The following is a 21555-nucleotide window of genomic DNA, read 5'->3' as shown; positions in this document are numbered from 1 at the left end:
AAATCAGACCCTTGGTCCATCAGAGTCAGTCTTGTCTACTCAGACTGGCAGTGGCTCTCCAGGGTCTCAACTGAGGTTTTTCAGAGCTATTTGCCTGGACCCTTTTTATAAATAAACTGTATTAGTACTCTCTCTCTCTTAGGGTTGCCAAGTCCAATTCAAGAAATATCTGGGGACTTTGGGGGTGGAGCCAGGAGACTTTGGGGGTGGAGCCAGGAGACATTAGGGGTGGAGCCAAGATCAAGGCTGTGACAAGCATAATGGAACTCCAAAGGGAGTTCTGGCCATCACATTTAAAGGGACGGCACACCTTTTCAATGCCTTCCTTCCATAGGAAATCATGAAGGATAGGGGCACCTTCTTTTGGGGCTCATAGAATTGGACCCCATGGTCCAATATTTTTGAAACTTTAGAGGTATTTTGGGGAGAGGCACTAGATGCTATACTGAAAATTTGGTGCCTCTACCCCAAAAAACAGCCCCCCCGAGCCTCAGATACCCGCAGATCAATTCTCCATGATTTTCTATGGGAATAAATCTCCATAGGGAATAATAGAGTTTCCAGCAGACATTTCCCTCCCCCCCCCCCCCCGCTTTCTGACGACCCTGAAGCGGGGGGAGGGCCTCCAAACCGGGGGATCCCCTGCCCCCACCTGGGGATTGGCAACCCTACTCTCTCTCTGGGCTTGACTTCGCGAACGAAGATTTAAGAAGGGTGCAATAGTCCACGTCTGCTGCAGGCTCGCTGGTGGCTGACAAGACCAATGCGGGACAGGCAGGTCCGGCCACAGTGGCTGCAGATGCTGTATTAGTACTATTACTATTAGCATTATGTTGAGTCACATGACTCCTCGGCCTCTGACTCTGAGCGCGAGAACGCCGAGCAGTGGGCGGGGCGGCGTATGCTAATCAGCGTCCAATCCCAACGTCAGGAGACGGTTTTTTTTTCTCCTCCTAGGCCCCGCCCAGTATCCCCCTCCGTCTCTCGGCGTGACTGGGAACAGCTGCTGTAGCGCTGGCGGCGGCGGCGGAGGAAGAGGGCGCGTGCGCGCTGGCTTGCTTCCTGGCGGACGGTGTCCGACGGGGTTCATTCCACTCCTTCCATAGGCTCTGTGCTCCCCCCCCCCCCCAAAAGCGCTGAGGCCTAGAAAAGCGAAGCGTGGCGGAGAGGCCCGTGGAGGCGATGTCCGTGAGGAGCAGAGAGGGGCGCGCGGCAGCGTTGCTGGGAGGAACTACAGCAGCAGCTGCCGTCGCCTCGGAGGCACGCGGCCTGCTCCTCCCGTCGCCTGCGGCTCTCCGGCGCCGTCTCCCTCCTCGTAGCTGGGCCCGAGTCTGAGCCGCCCTGGGCTGAGCCCGGGCGGGAGCATCCCGAGACTGAGGCTGGGCGAGAGGGCAGAGCCGTCCCGAGGCAGCCCCGGCTTCCGAGCATGGGAATCCTCTTCACCCGGATATGGAGGCTGTTCAACCACCAGGGTGAGCGGGGAGGGGAGGGGAGGGCACTGGCTGGCTGGTGTCGGAGGGGCTGGGCAAGGGGCCTGGCGTGGCCCAGGCGCTCCCCGATTCTGGGGGTCGGAAAGGACCAGGCTGCAGGCCGAATCTCGGAAGGACTTGCTTCCACGTCGACAAGTTGCTGCGTTGAAGAAGAAGAATTGTGGAGAGACAGTTTGGTGTGCGGACTCTTATCTGGGAGAACCGGGTTGGATCCCCCACTCCTCCACTTGCACCTGCTGGAATGGCCTTGGGTCAGCCATAGCTCTGGCAGAGGTTGTCCTTGAAAAGGCATTTGCTGTGAGAGCCCTCTCCAGCCCCACCCACCTCACAGGGTGTCTGTTGTGGGGGAGGAAGGGAAAGGAGATTGTGAGCCGCTCTGAGACTCTTCGGAGTGGAGGGCGGGATATAAATCCAATATCTTCATCTACCTCACAGGGTGTCTGTTGTGGGGGAGGAAGGGAAAGGAGATTGTGAGCCGCTCTGAGACTCTTTGGAGTGGGAGGGCGGGATATAAATCCAATATCTTCATCTACCTCACAGGGTGTCTGTTGTGGGGGAGGAAGGGAAAGGAGATTGTGAGCCGCTCTGAGACTCTTTGGAGTGGGAGGGCGGGATATAAATCCAATATCTTCATCTACCTCACAGGGTGTCTGTTGTGGGGGAGGAAGGGAAAGGAGATTGTGAGCCGCTCTGAGACTCTTTGGAGTGGGAGGGCGGGATATAAATCCAATATCTTCATCTACCTCGCAGGGTGTCTGTTGTGGGGGAGGAAGGGAAAGGAGATTGTGAGCCGCTCTGAGACTCTTGGGAGTGGAGGGCAGGATATAAATCCAATATCTTCATCTACCTCACAGGGTGTCTGTTGTGGGGGAGGAAGGGAAAGGAGATTGTGAGCCGCTCTGAGACTCTTCGGAGTGGAGGGCGGGATATGAATCCAATACCTTCATCTACCTCACAGGGTGTCTGTTATGGGGGAGGAAGGGAAAGGAGATTGTGAGCCGCTCTGAGACTCTTTGGGGTTGGGGGTGGGATATAAATCCAATATCTTCATCTTCTTCTTCTAGATTTATACCCCGCCCTTCTCTCTGAATCTGAGACTCAGAGCGGCTTACAATCTCCTTTCCCTTCCTCCCCCACAACAGACACCCTGTGAGGTAGATGAAGATATTGGATTTATGTCCCGCCCTCCACTCCGCAGTGTCTCAGAGCGGCTCACAATCTCCTTTACCTTCCTCCCCCACAACAGACACCCTGTGAGGTGGGTGGGGCTGAGAGGGCTCTCACAGCAGCTGCCCTTTCAAGGACAACCTCTGCCAGAGCTATGGCTGACCCAAGGCCATGCCAGCAGGTGCAAGTGGAGGAGTGGGGAATCAAACCCGGTTCTCCCAGATAAGAGAGCTATGGCTGACCCAAGGCCATGCTAGCAGGTGCAAGTGGAGGAGTGGGGAATCAAACCCGGTTCTCCCAGATAAGAGCTATGGCTGACCCAAGGCCATGCTAGCAGGTGCAAGTGGAGAAGTGGGGAATCAAACCCGGTTCTCCCAGATAAGAGCTATGGCTGACCCAAGGCCATTCCAGCAGCTGCAAGTGGAGGAGTGGGGAATCAAACCCAGTTCTCCCAGATAAGAGTCCACGCACTTAACCACTACACCAAACTGGCTCTCTGTTGCAAGGGGAGAGGAGGGGAACAGTCATTGTAGCCCCTTTCTTTCAGACTCTGTATGTCAAACGAGCATGGTGGGGACTGAGCCACTGTTGGGTAGTGGTTGGAGTGTTGGACCAAGATCTGGGTTCAGATCCTCACTGATAATGGAAGCTTGCTGGGGTGGCCTTCGGCCAGTCCCGCACAATCAGCCTTTCACAAGGTTGTTGTGAGGCTGAAATAGAGACGGGGAGAGTATTATAATGGGTCCCACTGGAAAGGAAAGTGAGGTATATGCGAAGTAGAGGAATATTATGATTGGGTTGAGAAGGTACTTTTAATGAGTGCCTGTTCTTGCTTGGGTATCACAGATTTACTAGGTAGCCTTGGGCATGTCAGTTCCAGTTTCAGCCCTTTTGTTTGTTTGTTTGTCTGCAGTGTGTATTGGTCTGCCTTACAGGGCTGTTCTAAGGAAATTGAACTGTGGTAACTTGTGAATGTTTACAAAGTGAGCTGTACAAATACTGTGTGTTGTGGTCTTTTGGATTTGAGGCTGTTGAGTAGTGATGGGACAAAGCCTATTACGGCACTGGGCAAGAAACCTCTGTGTGTCTGAGGTGAGGATATATGTGGCTGAGGAAGGAAGGTGACGAGAACGACAGGTAGTAGGCTCAAATGACGGTAATTTGGAGATATTAAGAGGGTTATATAGTGAGAAATGTCAGTCAGCTGGTGTATTCAAGTGAAACATGTGCTTTGAAAAGGTGAGTGTTGTTCTGGAACTGAAGTTTACTGTGTATTAATATATTTAAAAATTACGGGATTGATCCCATCTAGATTTTCATGGATGCCACTGCTGTATCCTGTTGCTGGTGGTGCACCCAGAGAGATATAGGCCAGATCCAACCCTTTTTACTTTCTCTCACTGGATATGCAGTATTCCAGCAACCTAGATTTTTCACTTACTACATGCAGTGTCTCATTTGTCATTCGAGAGGAGCAAGTAGAGGTTCTTTGGCTGAAAGAGTACCTGAAGGACAGGTGTAGACAGTGGTATATTTTATTGGTAGAAGCTGCGGAAGTTGACATCTTTCAAGTCTATGTTCTCATTCTTTTGTGTGCTCAGATGGGCGCCTGTAACTTGCTCTGTGCAGTTTAAGCTATGTTGTCAGAGCAAGTGCCATTTGAAACCAGGTCCGAGGGATGAAAATGTAGTTCTCTTGTTTCTGTCGTATCAATAATGGAAAAATCTGTAATGAGAGCTGAGCTGATACTGGTGTGCGGAGAATTTAGGCAGGTAAGAGTTCCATTTTATCTCTGTACCAGTGCAGGGACAACACATTACCTTGCAGTAAAGCAGTAAAGCTTTTATTTAAGTTGCTGTGACCTAGACATACGGAGAAGAAACTGTTACCATCAGCCATTCTCCAGCTTTGAAAGCTATCTGTATGTCTAATTCAAACAAAAGGGTCCAGAATGCCGTGGTGCAAGCCCTGATGTGAATGTCACATTCAGCACATATTCAACCTGTGCTGTGCCAGCTACGCTGGCTCCAGCTATAGTACTGAGTCGGATTGAAGGTTTTGTTTCAGTTTCAGTTTATTTCAATTTATATCCCGCCCTTCCCACCGAAGTGGCTCAGGGTGGCTTACAACACATAAGAACTAACACAGGTTTTGGATTTAAAATGCAACAAATTACACCGTTAAAACAGTAAAATGGTAAAACATAAAAGCAAGCGATCTATCAGAATACTACACTGCAATCTTCTATAGAGCTTCCAATGCCAGTTAGTTATAGGCCAGCTGGAAATGGGCTGTCTTACAGGCCCTGCGGAACTGACCAAGGTCCCGCAGGGCCCTCACCTCCTCCGGCAACTGGTTCCACCTGGTTTTGGTTCTTTAAGGCAGTGGTTCACAACCTTTTTGGTACTGGGGATGGGTTTTGTGGAAGAAATTTTTTCCGGGGGGGGGGGGGGCACTGAGGTTTTTGCTGCCACAGGCTGCCCCCTCCTGCACCTCCTCTCTGCCCCTTGGGGTCTTTAAGTGGGGGGAGGGGTAAGACTGAGGCACTAGGCGGCCAGGCAGCAGAAGGTCAATCTGCCTCCCCCTCCCATTTAAAGACCCCTGCCAATCAGATGATCTGCAGAGGTCTGCTGGCCCAGGGTCTGGGCACACGAAAGAGGCAGCGTGGCCTCACGGCCTCTTTTGTCTACTCAGATCCCAGGTGGGTGGGAGGGGCAGCCTCGGAGGTTCTGCCTTCCTCCGCAGCCCAGTTGCTAGCAGGCCACGGACCAGTACTGGTCCACAGACCATTGGTTGGGGACTCCTGCTTTAAGAAGAAGAAGAAGAAGATATTGGATTTATATCCCGCCCTCCACTCCGAAGAGTCTCAGAGCGGCTCACAATCTCCTTTCCCTTCCTCCCCCACAACAGACACCCTGTGAGGTAGATGAAGATATTGGATTTATATCCCGCCCTCTACTCCGAAGAGTCTCAGAGCGGCTCACAATCTCCTTTTCCTTCCTCCCCCACAACAGACACCCTGTGAGGTAGATGAAGATATTGGATTTATATCCTGCCCTCCACTCCGAAGAGTCTCAGAGCGGCTCACAATCTCCTTTCTGGTCGCCGCACCTCAAAAAGGATATTATAGCTTTAGAGAAGGTGCAGAGAAGGGCAACTAGAATGATTAAAGGGCTGGAGCACTTTCCCTATGAAGAAAGGTTGAAACGCTTGGGACTCTTTAGCTTGGAGAAACGTCGACTGCGGGGTGACATGATAGAGGTTTACAAGATAATGCATGGAATGGAGAAAGTAGAGAAAGAAGTACTTTTCTCCCTTTCTCACAATACAAGAACTCGTGGGCATTCGATGAAATTGCTGAGCAGACAGGTTAAGACGGATAAAAGGAAGTACTTCTTCACCCAAAGGGTGATTAACATGTGGAATTCACTGCCACAGGAGGTGGTGGCGGCCACAAGTATAGCCACCTTCAAGAGGGGTTTAGATAAAAATATGGAGCACAGGTCCATCAGTGGCTATTAGCCACAGTGTATGGAGCACAGGTCCATCAGTGGCTATTAGCCACAGTGTATGTGTGTATATAACATTTTTTGCCACTGTGTGACACAGAGTGTTGGACTTGATGGGCCGTTGGCCTGATCCAACATGGCTTCTCTTATGTTCTTATGTTCTTATGTTCCCTTCCTCCCCCACAACAGACACCCTGTGAGGTAGATGAAGATATTGGATTTATATCCCGCCCTCCACTCCGAAGAGTCTCAGAGCGGCTCACAATCTCCTTTCCCTTCCTCCCCCACAACAGACACCCTGTGAGGTGGGTGGGGCTGGAGAGGGCTCTCACAGCAGCTGCCCTTTCAAGGACAACCTCTGCCAGAGCCATGGCTGACCCAAGGCCATTCCAGCAGGTGCAAGTGGAGGAGTGGGGAATCGAACCCGGTTCTCCCAGATAAGAGTCCGCACACTTAACCACTACACCAAACTGGCTCTCCTTTAAGGCCTTGAACAGTCTGGGATCAGCGTGTCTGTGGGATTGTCTCCCCCAATATGTCCCCGGAAGGGCTTTGCACTCCACTGGTAATAACCCTCTGGTGATCCCCGGCACCAGGGCAGCCCGGCTGTTCTTGACGAGGGCCAGAGCCTTTTTAGTCCTGGCCCTGACCTCTCCGCCAGATAACATCAGGGTCCCCGATTTAGTTCTGCAGGACCTGCAAGGCAGAAATGTTCCGCAAGGCTCTTCGTTGAAGGGAACAACAGTTTATTAGTTGGCTGGCACCTTCCTTTCCCCATTCCGCCCCCCCCCCCCAGATACTTTGTAAGTTTTCTTTCCCCCCTCAGCAGGATGTCCTCGTAAGTCTAGGATATAGAAAAACCTATAAGGTGCCGACATCTATGTTTTATAATTTTAATTAAGTTACATGCTGTTTTAATTGTACATTAATTTGTATGTTTATGTATGTTGTAAATTAATTAAATAATAACTCCTATACGAAAAAAGGACAAAATAAACTTGCACCCAATGCACCAACCAAACTAAACCTTTCCGGATTCAGTTTGGTGGGCGTATAATATTTGAGAGCCGCAGCTTCCCTGCTTCTCACAGGTGTTTGTGGTGGTTGCAGGCAGCACAGAGCACAGCTTTCTCACCTTCTCTCCTCCACCCCCTGCAGCTGCCTGAAGTGCCACTCATAGTCTCATTCGGGGCTTTTTTTTTGTAGAGTAAAGCCCAACAGGAACTTATTTGCATATTAGGCCACATCCCCGGATGCCAAGCCAGCCAGAACTGCATTCATGCTCAAAAAACAAAGCCCAGGTCTTGTTCCTGGGAGTCATTTCTGTTAGGCTGCACTCTAAGGACTTTAATGTGTTTTAAAACATGTCACCAAATTGTCTGTGGTTTCCATGATCTGTGGCAGATGCAAAGAGTTTCTCAGCAGATAAGTCATTGTAGAAAAAGATTGATAGAAGAAGATAGAAGAAGAAGAAGATATTGGATTTATAACCCCCCCTCCACTCCGAAGAGTCTCAGAGCGGCTCACAATCTCCTTTACCTTCCTCCCGCACAACAGACACCCTGTGAGGTGGGTGGGGCTGGAGAGGGCTCTCACAGCAACTGCTCTTTCAAGGACAACCTCTGCCAGAGCTATGGCTAACCCAAGGCCATGCCAGCAGGTGCAAGTGGAGGAGGTGGGAATCAAACCCAGTTCTCCCAGATAAGAGTCCGCACAATTAACCACTACACCAAACTGGCTCTCCAGTTTTTTTTTAGAAGATAAAAAAAATCTGAAAACAGTGGCATTAATTATTTGATGCCAAAACAACTTCAAAAATAAATGTATGCCCTGTCACCTATCCCCATCAAAGTTAGTCTATTGTGGTTCAGTTATATAAAATTTTGCTGATTGATCTACTGATTGACCTACTGAGTTAAATCAGACTTTCTGAGGAAAATGTAATCTTTTAATAGCTTTCCAAAGATTTTAGCCACCGTGGATATGGTGCTGTATACTTAAATCCCACGCAAAGATGGATTACAAAACCATAACATGACTTCTGACAACACCACAGCTGACTTTGCCACCAAACTATGGCATTTTGTTCTCATCCATCATCAAGTGACAACGTGTTCCTTCGGATCAACGGTACAGACATGGGCACCCATATGACCCCACAACATGCTAATGTCTTTATGGCCACCTTGAAGCAACGCTTCCCGAACTTCTACTCACTCTCACCTCTCTTATTCCTGCAGTAAATTGATGATATTTTTTATCGTCTGGACAAATGGTAAAGAAGCCCTTCATTCAGCAACTTTCACCCCACTATCAACCTGACAATGAACCAATCTATGCAAGAAATACATTTTCTGACTACTACTGTAAAAATACAAAATGGGCGCATAGACACCACCTTATTCTGAAAACAGACAAACATATCTACATGCCTCCAGCTACCACCATAAACATAATAAATGACCCATTTTATACAGCAGACTCTTTGCTACAGCTGCATCTGCTCCAGTCCTACAGAAAGAGATTCTCTCCTGAGGGGTCTACAACAAACCTTTTTGAAACTAAAGGATCCACCTGATGAAGTCAAGAAACAGATTAAGAAAGCCAGAATGGTGCCCAGAGAACCTGTTGCGAGACAGGCCCGAAAGAGACAATAACAGAACATCGCTAGTGGTCACATACAGCTCTCAACTCAAAACATTTCAATGCATCATCAGTGACTTAACTACCTCTCCTGGATAATGACAGTTCTCTACTAGGGGGCAAACATTTTCTTGTGCACAAACAACCCCACAATCTTAAACAACTCGCCCACAATGACATTTACGCATGACATCAAATCTGGAGCAGCAGCAAACACATCAGAAGATAGAGGTAGAATTCAGCGACATCTGAACATGCTAGCCTGATCCTGCATTGAGCAAGAGGTTGAATTGGATGGCTTGTATGGCCCTTCCAACTCTGTGATTCTATGATTCTATACAACGTTTAATTTGGACGTGGACACTGGTACCAGAGCTTTCAATAAGTCTGAATGCCACATATACCCAGACAACACAATCACTGGATCTAACAACCTCAACTACACCATATTAGGCTCACTCACTTAAGAACATAAGAGAAGACGTGTTGGATCAGGCCAATGGCCCATCCAGTCCAATACTCTGTGTCACACAGTGGCCAAATATATATATACACACACACACACATATATACACACACACACTCTGTGGCTAATAGCCACTGATGGACCTCTGCTCCATATTTTTATTTAACCCCCTCTTGAAGCTGTCTATGCTTGTAGCCGCCACCACTTCCCGTGGCAGTGAATTCCACAGTGAATTCCACATGTTAATCACCCTTTGGGTGAAGAAGTACTTCCTTTTATCCGTTTTAACCTGACTGCTCAGTAATTTCATCGAATGCCCACGAGTTCTTGTATTGTGCTCATCTTCTAACATTGGATATGCGGACTCTTATCTGGGAGAACCGGGTTTGATTCCTCACTTCTCCACTTGCACCTGCTAGCATGGCCTTGGGTCAGCCATAGCTCTGGCAGAGGTTGTCCTTGAAAGGGCAGCTGCTGGGAGAGCCCTCTCCAGCCCCACCCACCTCACAGGGTGTCTGTTGTGGGGGAGGAAGGTAAAGGAGATTGTGAGCCGCTCTGAGACTCTTTGGAGTGGAGGGCGGGATATAAATCCAGTATCTTCATTTACCTCACAGTGTGTCTGTTGTGGGGGAGGAAGGGAAAGGAGATTGTGAGCTGCTCTGAGACTCTTCGGAGTGGAGGGCGGGATATAAATCCAGTATCTTCATTTACCTCACAGGGTGTCTGTTGTGGGGGAGGAAGGTAAAGGAGATTGTGAGCCGCTCTGAGACTCTGCGGAGTGGAGGGCGGGATATAAATCCAATATCATCATCATCTTCTTCTTCTTCTACATTTCAAATATAAAGAGATGTACTGTCATGGTACTATCAAGTATGCGTAGCCATGAGATAAATCAAAGTTAATTTGTTTCAAAGCACTTGTTCGCATAACTGAATGGATCATTTTGATGTCAACCATTACAGAAATATGTAAATATTTAAAAGAACTGTTGTGGGGAAAGACATAATATAGGTCATATTTGTTATCTGTTAGGATGGTGAATAGTTTGTTTACAATGTAATCAGCTTTTGAACAAATACAAGAAGAAGAAGAAGAAGAAGATATTGGATTTCTATCCCGCCCTCCACTCCGAAGAGTCTCAGAGCGGCTCACAATCTCCTTTACCTTCCTCCCCCACAACAGACACCCTGTGAGGTGGGTGGGGCTGGAGAGGGCTCTCACAGCAGCTGCCCTTTCAAGGACAACCTCTGCCAGAGCTATGGCTGACCCAAGGCCATTCCAGCAGGTGCAGTTGGAGGAGTGGGGAATCAAACCCGGTTCTCCCAGATAAGAGTCCGCACACTTAACCACTACACCAAACCACTACACCAAAGATATGTAAAGAAAATAAAGATAGCTTTGTGGCTAGAATATTGCTGCAGATATTCTCAAAGCATGTGGAGTTTTAGTTTGATTATTGTCTTAGTGCAGGTTCTGATACCAGGAGAAGAGACAGTGGTGTTCTATATCAGATGAAGGTAAAATACCAGCCTGCTTCCGAAGAAGATATACCTTCCAAACAGGGGTCATTTGTAGAAAAAGAGGTGCTGGAGCTCATCAGCACAACTCATTTGCATATGCCACAAACCCCTAACATCACGGAAGGTGTACTAAATTATATCAGCTCAGCATCTACCTTAAAATGCTTCTTGAATTATAATTGTCATAATAAAACCTTACTCCCATCATACTTTTTAAACCCTTTCTCCTGTGTGGGCACAGTGGCATGATGAAGATTTCCATATGTCTGCTTTATATGTTTTGGTTATTTTCCCCATTTTTTTTTTTTGTGGAGGAAAATATTAGAAAGTTTGTCAAATCTTAGAGTTCAGCAAAATTCAAATCTTAGCGTTCAGGGGGTTTGAACAGTGGAACCCAGAAGCAAGTATTTGGGGGAGGGGGGTAAGAAAGAAATAACACAATAAAATGTAAAGGTTCCAGAGCTCCACTCGTGTGAGCTCCTGCCCAAAATGAGGCCTGCTTCTAAACCATTTTGTCCTGTGTTATTCCTACCATGATAGACTTTTTGCTTGGATCTTGAAGAACTCAATTCTGTAGATGTGCCTTTAGAATATACTAAAGTAAAAACTCTGGCTTTGCCCTTTAAGGGCAGGGAGAAGAGCCTTTGTAAGATTCAGCTGGTTAAAAAAAGTGTGACTCTGCCTTAGGGAAGATAAATGTGCGGTAAATAAAAGAGCAAACCTGGAAAAAAAAATGATAGAAAGCTACAAAGGTGATATTACCATGTATATAACTATCTCCTCTTGGCTTTTTCCCCTCCAGAGCACAAAGTGATCATTGTTGGCCTTGATAATGCAGGAAAAACGACTATACTTTATCAGTTGTAAGTATGAAGTAACATGTGACTAGAATTGCCTTATTAGAATGCTGAATTATATGTACTTCAGTGTTTTTTTGCCCACTAGCCAGGCAGATACTCTCTCTGTTCCTGCATTAAAGGTATCAAAGTTGCCCCCGATGTTTGTCTCTTATCATCAGAAGCATTATAGAAAGGAAGGAATATTTCCATCCATTCTCTCCACATCATTGGTATTTTTTATAACATATATCTCTACTGTCTCTTTTAAACCAAAATGTGCAGTGCCTCATAGGGAAAATATTCCCTTAATTGTCTTTTAGTTGATCTTTTGTACCTATTTCAACTGTATAGTAAACCCCCCCCCCCTTTTTTTAAAGGGCAGTAACTGTTTGTGAGCTATGATATGGACCTATATGAGTCAAAGGATACACTTAAAATAAGTTCATATGTGGCTGAATTAATTTATAATACTTGCTGTGTAATGTTCAGTCTTTTCCCTAATAAACCCCATCAGCGTTTGCTCTTTTCATTACCTCACTGTGCTGATTTGAATTGGGATGTATCCTTTCCTCCAGCTAGATCCCACTTGCTTAGTAATGTGACCTGGTAACTTTTATTGTTATCTGAGGTGATAACTTTTAACTCTGGTAGAAGGGGTAGTGACATATTGTGGCCAGAAAGAGCCTTGCATCTCTGTAAATGTTGCCTTCCCTGACTTTAGCAGATCAGCAAGAGCTTGTCATCTTCCCTGAGCTGACTCAAAACTGATGTGCAGTCTCTCAGTCTTAGAAGAAGTAATGCTATGTAAATGCTTTTAGGCTTTCTCATTGCTGTTGAAATGTATATTAAAGTGCCCATGTGTTCAGAATGGCTGATACGTCACCTAGTGTGTGCTGAATATGGTCATTACCCTATACAATTTTTATTCTACCTACCAATCTACTATACAGATAATATTACATCCAATTTGATCTTTCATTAGGGTGGAAAGTATCTTTTCAGGGTTCTTTTCACCTCAGAAAGATTAGTATAGCTGCTAGTGAGTGGTAAGTTGCACTGTTGGAGAGCTGTTGTGAGGTAGTGATTAAGAACATGAAGGGTGTGCTTGGAAGTTCCCAGTTCATATTTCATCTAAGGCATGTCCTCATTAGTAGTCTTCTACCACCGTACGTGGTGCAGAGTGGTAAGCTGCAGTACTGCAGTCCAGGCTCTGCTCACGACCCGAGTTTGATCCTGGTAGACGCTGGGTTCAGGTAGCTGGCTCTAGGTTGACTCAGCCTTCCATCCTTCTGAGGTCAGTAACATGAGTATCCAGCTTGCTGGGGGTAAAGTGTGGATGACTGGGGAAGGCAATGGCAAACCACTCCATAAAATGTTTGCCAAGAAAACAGTCATGATGTGTCATCACCCCATGGGTTGGTAACAACTCGGTGCTTGCACAGGAGACTACCTTTACCTTTTTACTACTGTTTCTGATAATTTCCCATTTTAATATCAAAATAAAAATGATGTAGTGGCCTGCCTTACAGGAGTATTGTATAAGCCCTACGCAGAACCAAGCTAGCACTAAAGACAGTCATATAATGCAGCTTGTGCTGGACTGTATCATCTCATACAGTAGGTGTCAGACAGTTTTCTGTATGGAAAAATGTGGCATAGCAGGAAAAAAGGCTAGAATGGAACTCTTCTCTTTGACTTGTTATCTCAGTCAAGTTTTATAGTTAGGAAAATAACATTTATTTGAAGCAACATTTTAATTTAGTAACAAAATAAGCCTATTTTCTGAAATATCAAAAATGGCATAAAGGTAGTAAGTTGCATCCTACCACACTGCTGGGCCAAGTTTGAAGATTTCCTCTCGCCTAAGAAGGAACTACTTTCCAAGGATACAATATATCACAAGTTTAATAATCCTCAAAGTTAGTTTTACAAATAAGATTTCGAGAGCCTTTTCCGAACTGGTACATCTCAAATGTCACTTCTTACACTCTTCCTCCTTAATGGATCGTTCAGTTTCATTTGACCTTTATCCGTATTTTGAGAGATAAACTAAGGATGCTCCACATGTGACAACTGAAATTTCACAGGCTTTACCTTAACAAGGATTGGCAGCTTACAAATGTGAATATATTTTCAGTTTAACATGAAGATAGATAATGTGACCTTCAAGCTGACTGGTGCCACATTCCTTCTTTTCCAAATATGTATTTGTTCACATCAAGCCCAACCATTCTTCCTGACACTGTTGCAAAACTGCATGTGAAGAATGATTCCTCGCTGCTCTCCCCTTATAATAACAAATTTGATAAATTTTCTTGGGCACTCAGAGCCAGCCCAATTTTTTTTAAAAAAAACAAACAAACAAACCCCAAACTCAGACCTTCATATTCAACAGCCAGTTTCCTTATCACTACCCTTCCAGGAAGCCCCACCAAACAATGGGCACATCCACAAAATAATTGCCCTTTCATCACACCCCCTCCAGCCTAGAAATAGCAGCTCTCCAGCAGCCCTGGCCGCACTCAATGCACAGCAGCCAAGAAGGTCTGAGCGCCTGCTCCGGCTGCAACGCCACTGAGGATGTTCTCCGCAGCTGAGAACGAAACGTCTGGAAGGAAAACTTTCTCCAGTAGAACACGGCACTTGATCCCGAAAGACTCTACAAACCCTAAACCCCAAACTAATTTTTCCTCCTTCAGAGTTTTGAGTTGTCAAATTTTCTAAAAATGGCTACCCCAAAACTTAATCCTAAACTCTTCACAGTTACCTAGAGCTTTATTAAAGCCATGGCACTACCGTTTTAGTATATAAATAAATACAGGAGTAATCTCAGCTGCCACCACCTAAATTAAAAAAAAAACAAAACTAACCTCTAATCCTAGCTGAAACAAAAAGCTAACTTCTCCCCAGTTTTTCATAACTCCGTGATTGCTTTCACATGCTCTATTTAATTGATACCGGAGCCAGTATAGAAGGCAACTGATTAAGAAATCAATTCGTCTACAACCACTGAATGGTACTTGGTCTACAGCCACAGTCACAGTTATTGTCATTCAAAAGAGCCACATTTGCTTTTCTTTTTAGCATGAGGCTTGTACCTCAGGGATGGCCACAGCTTAGCCATTCCTCTGGCAGTGGCTGTTGGAAGGCTGGAACCACCTGCCAGTCAGAAGCAGCATCATGCAAGGATTTGCCCACTTTCCTGAGATATGGGGCAGGTGCTACATAAGGGAATATTGCTCAGAAAAGGCACAGGTGTCTCCTGAGTCACTTAATAACATTGGTATAAAAGTTTACATACATGGAAGCAAAGACAAGAACTTGATGCATGTTTGTTTTCATGTCATACAACAAAACAAAGAAACGTTTTGTTACCAAATAAGTTAAATAACATATTTAGAAAAAAGTAACACTTGTCTTTTACAGCTTATCTATGAAGACCACAGATTGGACTCATCTAACTTTTTTTGGCTAAGCCTTTGCTACTTCCTGTCCTTATGACCTCTTCCATTCCATTTAGTTTTTGTCCATTCAGGTTTCATGATTCCAAACAAAGCCGTTTTGATGATCAAAGGGGACCCCTTCCTATTTCACTAGTGGAAGAACTGGTTGAATCCAAACCTTCGTACTTCCAATACAGATTGCTAAGAGATAGTACAATAAAATACTTGCTGAAAATACTATACAACACAGTGAAATTTCTAGATGCCATGGTGACCTGGCACCTGGGATTTAACAAGCTCTGTACTAACACTGTGCACAGGAAATGGAAAGAGGTGTATCCATTATTTTAAAACATGGGGCTCCTTCCACCATCAAGTCTTAGGCAAAACGCTTTTAACGAGATTTCATTACAGTCGTTAAAGCAGCCAATAAAATCATCAAGGGTAACCAACAGCAAAGAATCAAAATGTCGTTAGTCAGTAAAAGCCAACAAATGCCACCTGAAGTGTTTATAAATTAAAATTTATAATTTTGAATTCTCTAGACCAGGGGTGTCAAACATGCAGCCTGGGGGCTGAATGCGGCCCCCGGAGGGCTCTTACCAGGTCCCTGAGCAACTGGCTCTTGTCTGCTTCCTTCTGCATCACAGCTTGCTTTGCTGGGCTTGCTCAGTCGCACAGGAGCTACAGAGCAAAGTCTTTATTTTGTCCATTGGCTGTGGCTCCTCCCCCTTCTGGTCCCCTGGGGAAGGAGGAAAGAGCCAGAGCTTCCCTTGCCCAGTTCCCTGGATTCCACGGGAGAAATACAAAGATAGGACTTTTAAGACCAACGAGGGCTAATGTTTTAAGCATGTTTTATTTTAAGTTTTTAAGATTTTATATCTCTGCTACCTAACATTAAATAGGTACACACATGGTCAGGCCCAAAAAGGTCTCATTTATGTCAGATTCGGCCCTCATAACGAATTCGGCACCCTTGCTCTAGACACTAGAACAGAGAGAAAAATATTAACGACAATTTCTTTCAGCAATATGCTATACCTCACAAAGCCGATATTTAATAAAATACTGAGACTTTGGAAATTTGCAGATTTTATAATCTTAATTGAACAGTTGCTTGACACCCCCAATAAAATAATAGCTCTACCTAACCCCCCAAGTAATAGCAGCTTTGATTGGCAGTGAAAACAAGGTGTATTTTTCCCAAGATGCTTAATGGTCTGAGGCTTAATAGAGACCGTGGCTGTGGTTGATGATCCCAAAGCATTTTTCAGGACTGCTTTGAAGGGTTTAAGCATGTGACCCAGCATGTCATCAGGTACAGCCATGACATAGCATAGCCGTGGCTGTTTTTGCATAAGTTCCAACATTTCACTGCTGGATTTGGGGAGGGACGGTGGCTTAGTGGTAGAGCATCTGCTTGGGAAGCAGAAGGTCCCAGGTTCAATCCCTGGCATCTCCAAAAAAGGGTCCAGGCAAATAGGTGTGAAAAGCCTCAGCTTGAGACACTGGAGAGCCATGAATGGGGCTGTGGCTCAGTGGTAGAGCATCTGCTTGGGAAGCAGAAGGTCCCAGGTTCAATCCCCGGCATCTCCAAAAAAGGGTCCAGGCAAACAGGTGTGAAAAACCTCAGCTGGAGACCCTGGAGAGCCACTGCCAGTCTGAGAAGACAATACTGCCTTTGATGGACCAAGGGTCTGATTCAGTATAAGGCAGCTTCATATGTTCATATGATATAGAGATGTGCCTTTGAATGTTCAAGGGTGTGTGACCCACAATTCCAATTACTAGATATTTTTCATTTCATGACGCATTTAGAGTCAAATGGAAAATATAGCAACTTTTTCTAAGAAATACTTTCAGAATTATACTTGTGTCCCACTTTTCTTCCAGCATGGAGCCTAAGGTGATGTTTGTCAGTTTCCCCAAGTGGTCTTCCTACCAGGTGCTAATCTGACTGACTCCACTGAATTGGGAAGAAAGGCTAATATTTGGGTTACTTCCAGGGCAATTAATTATCCTGTATTGTCACTCAATAACCATGTCAACCCCAGGTGATTTGGGATGGCTGGAATGCATGGTGACAGCTTGAGGGGAAAGTTGCTATCTAGGGATACACTAGGTCTTACCTTATTCTTCATTAGATTGCAAGTGCATCTGTGTTTGCTACGAAACATTTAAAGTATACGAAACTTAATCCTGACAAAACAGAAGTACTACCAGAAATGGGTTGTCTCCTGTTCTAGATTGCACTCCCCCCAAAGGAGCAGGTTCATTGTCTGGGGGGGTTGGGGCTCCTGGACCCAGGCTTTCTGTTCGATAAACGGGTGGCAGGGGTTCCTTTCACCAGGTTTGGCTGGTGATTCAGCTACGGCCCTTTCTGGAAAGGAAAGATCTTACCACAGATTAGATTACTGCAGTGTGCTCTACATGAGGCTGCCCTTGAAGACTGTCCAGAAGTTAAACTGGCAGAGAATGCTGTGGCCATAGTGTTGACTGGAGTGGGTCATGGGGACCGTAACACTCAAGTCTTGTTCCACCTACAGTGGCATCCGGGCTCCACTTAAGGTTGACCTTTAAAGTTCTGTATGGCTTTGGACTAATGTACCTTTAAGACTGCCGTCTCCCGAATGAACCTACCTGTTCACTACAATCATCTTTGGAGGCCCTGTTTCTGTTGCCTCCCCTCCCCCCCCCCCTCCCATCTAAAGCTAGATGGGTGGCAACCCAAGAAAGGGCTTTCTCAGTTACGGCATCAAAACTTTGGAACTCCTTATCCAGGGACATTCATCTGTCACTCTTGATTGGTTTCTTCAGGAGCAATATTCTTCTTTACAGGGGGAAGAAGATATTTCCTTGGAGCAATATTCTTCTTTACAGGGGGAGGAAGATATTTCCTTGGTGCAATTCAGGTTTTCAATTCTAAAATAATGCCCCAATTACTATATAGGGTCACTATGTGGGTTTTGGTAATAGCAGAATCTTTTGACAGTCCCCTACGTAAGTTTGTACGTAGGATAATCGGAATCCCTTACGGCATCCCAGATGTATCTCTCAGAGCTGAACTCGGCCAGAAGTTTTGGGAAGCTAAAGCATGACTCAGCACTTTTAAGCTAAGGCTAAGGATTATTTTTGCTTTGGTAGCTGAGGGCCTGCTATTCTTTCTTAAACAAGATGATTGCCATTCTTGATGGATGAAAACAATAGATGGTAGATTAAGGCAGCTAGGGCTTGTAACTAAGGACAGCTTCTTGCTAGGTAAGGCAAAGGCCCTTTTACTTAGTCCAGCATCACCCTATGGAGCTGGATTACAACAGTACAGTGATTTGCTCTTGCAGAGTTTGTTTGAGTCAGTTTTTTGGTATCTTATCTCTTCGGACTCTGCCATTATACATACCTAACCGCCCCCCCCTCCCCCCCCGGCCTTGTTATGGGCATTCCCTTTAGCTCGCCTTAATGCTATTCCATCTGAAGTATCACAAGGGAGATTTCTTCATATTCTATTTTCGGCTTTGCCTTTGCAGTCTGGGTAAAATTGATACTGTCTCACAAAATATCAGAATGTGCACACACACACACACACCCCGTTTTTAGGAATCCCTGGGTCTCACCGCTTTTAACATGTTCTCTGTTTGATAAACTCCAAGGGGATAATATTCCCTATCTGATGCTAGACAGTGACCTGAACATAACCTGTGACCTGGGAGGGACGGTGGCTCAGTGGTAGAGCATCTGCTTGGAAAGCAGAAGGTCCCGGGTTCATTCCCTGGCATCTCCAAAAAAGGGCCCAGGCAAATAGGTGTGAAAAACCTCAGCTTGAGACCCTGGAGAGCCGCTGCCAGTCTGAGAAGACAATACTGACTTTGATGGACCAAGGGTCTGATTCAGTATAAGGCAGCTTCATATATATGTTCAACCTACTTGGTGACCAAATTTCTGTCTAACATATTTTCCTTTAGTGAATAATGTATTATTCCTTTAGTCATTGCTCTAGATCATCTGATCATTGGAGCTCTGGAAAGGAAAGGAAAGATTAGTGTCTTCTGCCAGTGGGTAAAGAGTTTGTTTCTTTCAGCATATACCCAGTAACTGCTGTATGTTTATGTTTTTGTTTTGAATTATTTTATAATCTCAAATGTTTTTAATTGTTCAAGTGTTTTAATGTTTGCTACCTTGGAGACCATGTGGAAAGGTGGCATAAAAATGTTTTAAGTAAACAAATCTGCCATGTTTTGGCATATAACAATTTTTATGATTACCTAAGTGGGGTTGATACTGGTAGCAGAAGTGTGGTTATTGCAAATTAAATGCTGTCTTTATTGAGAATTCTGTACTGGAATTTTGGAAGCAACTCCCTTGCACAAACCAATGTAGTTTTAATCTCCCTATTTCAAATGCTTCCAAATATTTGTCTGTTAATATGTATAGTATATAAAGATAAACAGGAGCCTCATGGCATCTTACAGACTAATTGTAGCTCACCCACAGATACAAACGAGAGTGTTTTCTCATTGTATCCAGTGAAATGTGTTTTAGCTAGTCTTTAAGGAGCCACTAGACTTCTGTTTCTTTTTGCTACAATAGACTAACAAGGCTGGCCGTATGGATGCGGAGAAAGGGAAAGAACGCATTTCTCTTATTTTTATGTCTTTCTTTTTGCAGTTCTATGAACGAAGTGGTGCATACATCCCCAACTATAGGAAGCAATGTGGAGGAGATAGTGGTTAATAATACGCGCTTTCTGATGTGGGATATCGGAGGCCAAGAGTCTCTTCGCTCTTCCTGGAATACATACTATACAAACACTGAAGTAGGCATATATTTTCTGTTTTATATATTTCAGGGTTGTGGGTAACCCCACATAGACATTTAGAGTTCTGTCCAGCCAAAATTAGGATTTTATCTGTTGATTTTATTGGGGACAAGAAAAAGTATGTCATTTTTTCCGAATGAAATTAATGAGACTGAAAAATGCTTAAATGGCTGTTATTTATCAAAGATTTCAGGTTTTCACGGCTGGTAACATCATTAGGGTTTGTAGAATCTTTCGGGCTCAAGTGCCGTGTTCTACTGGAGAAAGTTTTCCTTCCAGACGTTTCGTTCTCAGCTGCGGAGAACAGCTGCAACGCCACTGAGGATGTTCTCCGCAGCTGAGAACGAAACGTCTGGAAGGAAAACTTTCTCCAGTAGAACATGGCACTTGAGCCCGAAAGATTCTACAAACCCTAAGGCTGTTATTTAGTTATTGTAGAATCAAACTCTGTTCCTTTATAAACTGTCACATTTCCTCCTTTAGAGAAAACCTGTTGAAAATTATTTACAAGTGGCATTTAACTCTTTTAAAGTTGACAAAGCCGGTACCAGCATATCCTGGTTCTGTAAAGAAGATAAGGCAGACTTCTTTCACATGTGGTGCACATGCATACGTGCTTCAGCTATTGGAAACAAGTGGTAAAAATTATATCAGCTGGGTTGGAAATACAAATCCCCTTTAAATCAGAGGCACTGTTGTTGAATTACCTACCTGATATCCCTGGAGATCAGCAAATAGTAGCCTTACATATGTTTTCATGATATTGCAGAATTGGTCACCAAGGAAAACAACGCTACTACATATTCCAATGAACTTTAATATATTCATTTGTATCTTACGTTTTTCTTTTTTTAACGTATGTTTTACTTTTTTTTTACATACGTTCTTTGAAATCTTGCTAAAAGTTACAAATCTCCTTTCTCATATTATACAAAATGCAACAGCCACTGATTTGATTGTTATGCGTAAATAATTACAAAGAACACATGTGCCTATAGTCCCAAGTTGTTCAACAACTGAAGTACTTATTCAAAAAGAGTCCAGTTTTGAAGTTCATGAAAGTCCAGTTTTGGAGTTGTTGGTATAGCATGTTTCAGATGCCTTCGTCAACAACCAAACACAATCTTAAAGGCTATAAATAACAACATTGTAGTCACTATCTAATAATTCCCACCAGGGACAGGCTATTAATTAGCTTGTAATGCACTTACCCTGAATTAATGCCCATGCATCTTATTCTGACACGAGCCTTGTCTTAACCATATTATTAGCAGAATTGCAATATGTTAAAAGGAGGGGGAGGAACAAGATTATAAACAATACCACTCAGTTAAATAAGAATTCACTTGCCGTTGTCAACAGAACACAGCATGTTACTCACCCCTTGCAACTTAATGAAATTCCTACAAGCTTGATGGCTTTACCAATTGCTAACGTAGCTCAACCTACTTTCAATTAATTACAAACAAGTTTATACAGTACCCCTAGTAGTCCCGAGGTATTGTTCTCAATGGGAAACTACCTGAATTTGCACTTTAATTTTTTTTTTAAATTAACTAAACAGCCCTTTTATTAAAAGGTGATCGATCCAAATTTTGATTAAGGTCATGGGGTACATAGCTGTCTCTCGGCTTGACTTCGCGAACGAAGATTTAAGAAAGGTGC

At 44.6% G+C, this 21555-nt stretch overlaps 1 protein-coding gene across 1 annotated transcript in view; it reads left to right on the top strand.

Moving 5' to 3' along the window:
- Positions 1-967: 967 nt before the first annotated feature.
- The window catches only part of ARL5A (ADP ribosylation factor like GTPase 5A), a 30979-nt gene continuing 10391 nt past the window's right edge, over positions 968-21555 (top strand). The window contains exons 1-3 of the mRNA XM_060256940.1: positions 968-1472; positions 11598-11658; positions 19740-19887. Of these exons, the coding sequence (XP_060112923.1) occupies positions 1427-1472; positions 11598-11658; positions 19740-19887 (255 nt within the window). The 5' untranslated portion in view covers positions 968-1426. The remainder of the gene's footprint in view (positions 1473-11597; positions 11659-19739; positions 19888-21555) is intronic.

The sequence above is a fragment of the Heteronotia binoei genome, chromosome 16, assembly GCF_032191835.1.
Source record: "Heteronotia binoei isolate CCM8104 ecotype False Entrance Well chromosome 16, APGP_CSIRO_Hbin_v1, whole genome shotgun sequence".
In the NCBI taxonomy this organism is placed as follows: domain Eukaryota; kingdom Metazoa; phylum Chordata; class Lepidosauria; order Squamata; family Gekkonidae; genus Heteronotia; species Heteronotia binoei.
This window is presented reverse-complemented; position numbering and strand designations above follow the sequence as displayed.